This window comes from Merops nubicus, unplaced genomic scaffold, assembly GCF_000691845.1.
Source record: "Merops nubicus isolate BGI_N331 unplaced genomic scaffold, ASM69184v1 scaffold22253, whole genome shotgun sequence".
NCBI lineage: Eukaryota > Metazoa > Chordata > Aves > Coraciiformes > Meropidae > Merops > Merops nubicus.
This window is the reverse complement of record NW_008599951.1, coordinates 43,124-48,798: the sequence shown is the minus strand read 5'-3', so window position 1 is coordinate 48,798 and position 5,675 is coordinate 43,124. Positions and strand designations below refer to the sequence as shown.

General features: G+C 42.2%; 1 protein-coding gene across 1 annotated transcript in view; it reads right to left on the bottom strand.

Moving 5' to 3' along the window:
- The window catches only part of TCF20 (transcription factor 20 (AR1)), a 41,926-nt gene that overhangs the window by 9,203 nt on the left and 27,048 nt on the right, over positions 1-5,675 (bottom strand). The window contains exon 4 of the mRNA XM_008937568.1: positions 3,818-3,911. Within this exon, the coding sequence (XP_008935816.1) occupies positions 3,818-3,911 (94 nt within the window). The remainder of the gene's footprint in view (positions 1-3,817; positions 3,912-5,675) is intronic.

The following is a 5,675-nucleotide window of genomic DNA, read 5'->3' as shown; positions in this document are numbered from 1 at the left end:
GAAAGAGAACCCAGACTCGTCCTTGTTTGTACAGATTTTTCTCCATAAAGTAGTCAGGGAAAACCTAAAACATTTTTAATAGAAGCAATTATTCTTCCATAAGCTTCACACTGTCTCACCCTCTGTGTTCTGCCTGTTACTCATCTCTAACGATGGTTGTGAAGATGCAGGATCTCTGTTCTCTGAAAATCCATTTTATTTTGCTGCTAGTCTTTTCCTAATTTAGAGTCAAAACCATCTTTTGTATGTGGAGGTGCCCACGACACGTGTTGCGGGGACAAGTGTGCTGCAACAAGGGGGATCTGACTCCACGTTGGGGGGGGGAACAGGCAGAGGAGACAAAATTTCAGAAAACAAAGATCCTGTTTCCATGGAGACATCCCTAGGACTAAGTTATCTTGAGACATCAGAGGCTCTTCATAAATTTGGCCAGATGAAAGCCAAACACAGATAATGTTAACCATAGCCATTTCTATATAAAGATTACTTAAGTGGCACTACTGATCTTGATTTTTATGCAAGTGGCTGAGAGGAGTCCAGCTCTCCTGCACCCTATATTGCCAAAGACTATTTTCCATGACAGGAGATTAGAAGGCAGGCTGAATTTGGCTACAGAAACACATCCCTAGGTACCAACTGGCAGCTTGGGGGGCCAAGTGTCTCACCCAGCAGCCAGGTAGGACCAGCAGAAAAGGAAAGACAGCAGCACTGCATAACCAATAAAAAGGCTTTACAGGCATACAGCAGGCTGAGGGAAGAAGAGAATGCTGTTTTGCTTCTCGAGGAAACCTACATATTCTGCTTGGGCATAAATGAAAATCAAGTCCTATTCCATAGAGCTTATTTCTTTTATACAGATTTATTGGAAGAGCAGCTATAGATGAAGACAGCTTGATTACACCCGCAGATAAAACCAACTGCAAACAAGGTCTTTACTGTCATACCACCAAGGCTGAAATGTTGAATGCTGAGAATCTTACCTCATGCTGGTCTCTTTTATTTGTTTTGGTTGAGAACTTCAGTTAAAGCAGCCTAACAATTTCCTTAAAATTCTTTCATGGAAAATAAAAAAATCGTTTTGCCTGTATTGAACATCCAGCAAGTTTGTTCTGAAAAGCTCTAACACACCCTGATTTTTGGGAAGACCTGGATTTTAGCTAAGGCATGCCCATCCCAGCTTACAACAAAATCACTAAATATAACTCCTGGGAGAGGAGTGGGGATTTTAGCCTGCACATCATCAGGAAAGGCTTCTTAGATTTTAGCAGCTAGGTGTTCACAAAAATTCCACCAATTATACGAGGCAAGCAGGTCTCTCCTGTAAAGGAACCTCTGGCCTCAGATTTAGGCATCAGACCCAAAAGCACTGAAGACATCAGGGGACATTGCTAAGGCTCTGGCAGCCTGAAGGAAGAAGGTGACCATTTCAAAACTGCAAAAATGGGAAGCACTAGCCCAGGAGGCAGCAGAAGTGAAAACGCTGCTGAGAAACCAATCTGGAACTGGAGAAAGTGGAGGCCAGCAGGATGAGGAAACCAGTGCTAGCAGAATGAAGAGCAGGGAGTTGAGAATGAGTGCCAGCAGGTGGCTACCACTGAACCAGGACTGATTCAGCCAGAAGACTGGAAACTAGGAACTAGTGGGGCAAGGCACAGAAATGGGAAACAGAGAAGACCAAGGGCAATATACAAGAACAAAGAAGGACAAGCAGGGTTAAGTGTGACAAGGAGCTATGTCAGGAGAACCTAATGGAAGCAAGAAGCCAAGAGGAAAAACAGCCAGAAGCAAGAGAGGAGAAGAGGGAACCAGAATGAGAGCTAAAAAACTGGAAGAAGTTATGAAAGGAGTAGAGAGAACTGGAGTAAGAAATCTGAGAAGAGGAACTTCAGACCAACTAGATATAGAGCCTGTGGCTGGTATGATGAACCAGAGTGGAGAATGTATCAGACACACACATATCAGACAGAGAAGAGGAAGAAAGAGAAAGGAAAATGTATCAAAAAACCAAAGAGAAGTCCTTGTTCTCACTAACTCATACCCTTGCTGGAGTGAAACCAGAGACTCACTGGTTTCACCAACTCCTCTATTATTTCAAGATGTTAGTGAAACTCAGAAGTCCAAGCATCCCATCTCCACACAGCTCTTGGAATTTATTACTGCTGTAACACTGGAAGGAGGGGAATCAGCCTGGAAGGGTGCACTGTCAGACAGCCACGTGACACAGTGATGTCTCCTAACAAAACTGAATTAAAATTAAGCAAGCATAGCCTTGGAACTTGAACACAAAAAGCTGCTCTAAAAAACCCTCCAAGGTTGCAAAGTCAAGACAAAGGCAAGGAAAAGCCAAATTCAATGTAGCCCACTTCTTCATATTATATGGCAGACATTTGATATTAAGTTTAATATGGACTAAACAGTAGGACCATATACTAGTTTCTATACAGGGCACTGCCTCGTCCATGCATGACACAGAACTGCTCTTGGGAATCAGTCATGAGTGTTCAGAGTATTTGTCATCTGGAGGATCCTACCACATTTGCTGGAGTTTTATAAGGAAGGTACATCTGAAGAAAAAGGACAGAATCTTGATTTTGATACCTGTATTTACAACACAGAAAATGCTGCATACAGTATCTAGTAACATAAGAATTCAAATTAAGCACCCCTATTTTGAACATACACTATAATTTATTTTGATTTTGTTCATTATATTGAAAAGGGCAAATCACGAACCAGAAACAAATTGCTAAACACAGTATGAATGCAAATCTGACTTCCCTCTCTCAAATGTACTGTAAAAAAAAATGTCAGGAATGACACAGATGAACACAGAAAATTTCAGTTCTACTTTCAGAACTGAGGTAGAATCACAGTAAGTAAAATACAGAATCAGCAAGGACAACATCAGCTCATGAATCTGCTCTTTCATCCTACAAGCTGAAGGGGGCCTTATGGAAAAAGATTTCAGTCTTTAATCAGATGATTCCTATCTTAAGAGACCAAAATTAAACTTAAGTGGACACCCTTATTTCTGGCATTTGCTCGTGTGTGTGATTCTTTACAACATGAGTAAAAATTTTTCAACATTCACATTTTCATGTGAAAGCAAGGATTCTCCATCTATACTACAGTCCTAAAAACATTCCACAGCAATATTAGTTTCATTAAAAACATTTTTATTAGGATAAGATGCATTGCTCCAATAGGGTGGGATTGCCAAAATAAAGTTCATCTCCATGAAAAACTTCTATCATTGCACATAAAACAACTCACAACCCAGGACTCGTAGCTGGAGATCATGCCATCCAAACCATTAGGTTGCCTAACAATGAAAATGGGACCTACTCAAGAGACCAGCTTAAATGCTTCTAAGGAGGGAGAAGGAAGGTTGTGCTGGAAGTGATACTGATGGCACAAACATTCTGCACTTGAAATCACTCCTATGACTATCCACAGTGGTGTAACCCTGAAGGAGGAAATACCTTTCTGCTTACTTGCAGGCTTTTAACAAAGGTGTTTGTTGGGTTTTTCTTCAAAAAAAGAATGGTCAGTTCTCATAGTGCAGCAAAATTTCAGTCACTGTAGCTGCATTCCCCAAACCCAGAGTTTTTCTTCATTTTCAGGCTGATTCTTTTTCATGACAAGTTCCATCTTGTCCCCACACATTACTGTACACTGTCCATCTGATGCCATTTCTTACCATTTATACTCAAAGTAGGTGAAAAACAGAGGGATTGAATTTGTAAAGCACATTGGAATGATTTAGTACCACGTGTAGACAAACATGAACTGCAGTTAGCATGTCATCTGCTCTTACCTGCATCGATGGCACATGGGTAATGGTATCGGAAGGAGCAGCCTTTGTTGTAGCAGCCTAAGGTGGCTCCTGGTTCCTGGCAATGGGAACATTTCTGAAAGGGAAACCAAGACATGGCAATGAAGACTGCAATCATCTTTCCAAATAGCTGTACTCTGCTGGGAAATTTATGAACGACATTCCAGCACAAATTTCTCCATGTTAGTCTGGATCTTTCCACACCACAAAGGCCTTTTGCAGAGGTGACAACACAAGCTCTTTGGAACAACAAACTTTCCAGCTGTGCTAACCTGGCAGAGGCACCAGTGTTCAAACCAACCATACAGGAAGAACTTGGAACACTTCTCAAATGTGCTTCACTGGCCCATGTTTCAGTACCTGACAATGACATCAGTGTTAAAATTGGAGGAAAAGAGCTTTTTTTGAATCTACAGCAGCTGTAAAATGAGAACTCGCAGGATGAAGAATGACTTAGAAGACACCATTAGCATAAAAGCAATTTGGTTACATCATTTTCATTATCACTAGGAGTCCAAGAAGATCAAGGCCAAGTTGAACACTTTTTTCATAGATGACCAAAAAGGTTTATCTGGAGCAGAAGATACCATCAAGGGAAAAATACCTCACCACCACCGAAATGGCACATCTCCAAAAGAAATGCCTGCAGTGCTACAAGGATGCTCATTTATTTTCAAAGTAGTTAAGACTCATTTGGTGACCATGTTCAATTTTCATTACTCAAATCCTATTATCTCAAATGGTCAATGATGTATTTAACTACACGATCAGACAGATGTGAATGCAGCAGAATGGAGGGCAGTCACCCATTAACTTCATCCTGAATGACTTCAGGAATGACCTGAGGAAGTAGGCCTGCAGTACACCTCCTTCAGAGAGCCATTTTATTTCTTGAATGTGTACAGTAAGTGATTTTCATTAACCAATCCAAGATTCTGATGGAAGCCGACTTCTGGCAGGCTGACATTTTTCCCCCTTTAAAAAGAAAACAAGCCACAACTGGTAGAATTCATCAAAGGCTAAGAGACTGCTACTACCTAAAAACTGACCCACAGACAGACTACAGACAGAAAAAGGTAAGATGACCTACAGTAACTTTGAGTCACACTCAGGAAACACAAGGATTTTGGTTTTGTTGCTAAACACAACCACCACCACAGCAAGGCCTCCTGTTACTGGTACAGCTCACCCTGAACTCAGGCTGTGAGGAGCTGCCTTTGGTCACCGAGTGCACACACAGATGATGACATGATCTAAAAAACTCTTTTCCTTTTGGAAAAGCTAGTGTCAAACTACATGTGCTCTATTAACACCACCAGCAAGCTACACCTGTACAGCACACAGAACAGATGTGCCTGAGCCAGCAGTGCACCTGACACTGGCCAAAAAGCACGTTGGGTTTTTTTTTCAGCTCATAGGCCAAGATGTCCACACCAGCTAGACCATGATCACAGCCCTGAGTTAGCATACACATTGCAGGGGAGGTCTGCAGAACAGATGTGGCCAAGAGCAACAGCCACAGCAAGTTCCTCCCTCTGCACAGTAACCAGGGTTTGGATTACAATACACAAAAGCCCACCTGAGAATGCCTGACAGTCACTGCTCCCCCCACTGCCCTGAGCTGTGCAGAGGGGACAAGTGTTTGTATCAGAATGATGAGTTAGGGTGAAAGCAAAACCAGCTCCAGCCATAAACCAGGTGGCCCTCTTCAAATCACAGCAGATGAAAGGAATAGAAAAGCTCCTGAGATGTCACTTCTCATGACATCTACAACTGCAGCCTTGAGCACTGCCTTTGTCAGCCAAGCCAAAGCACCCTGAGCCTGATCCTGACCCTCAGC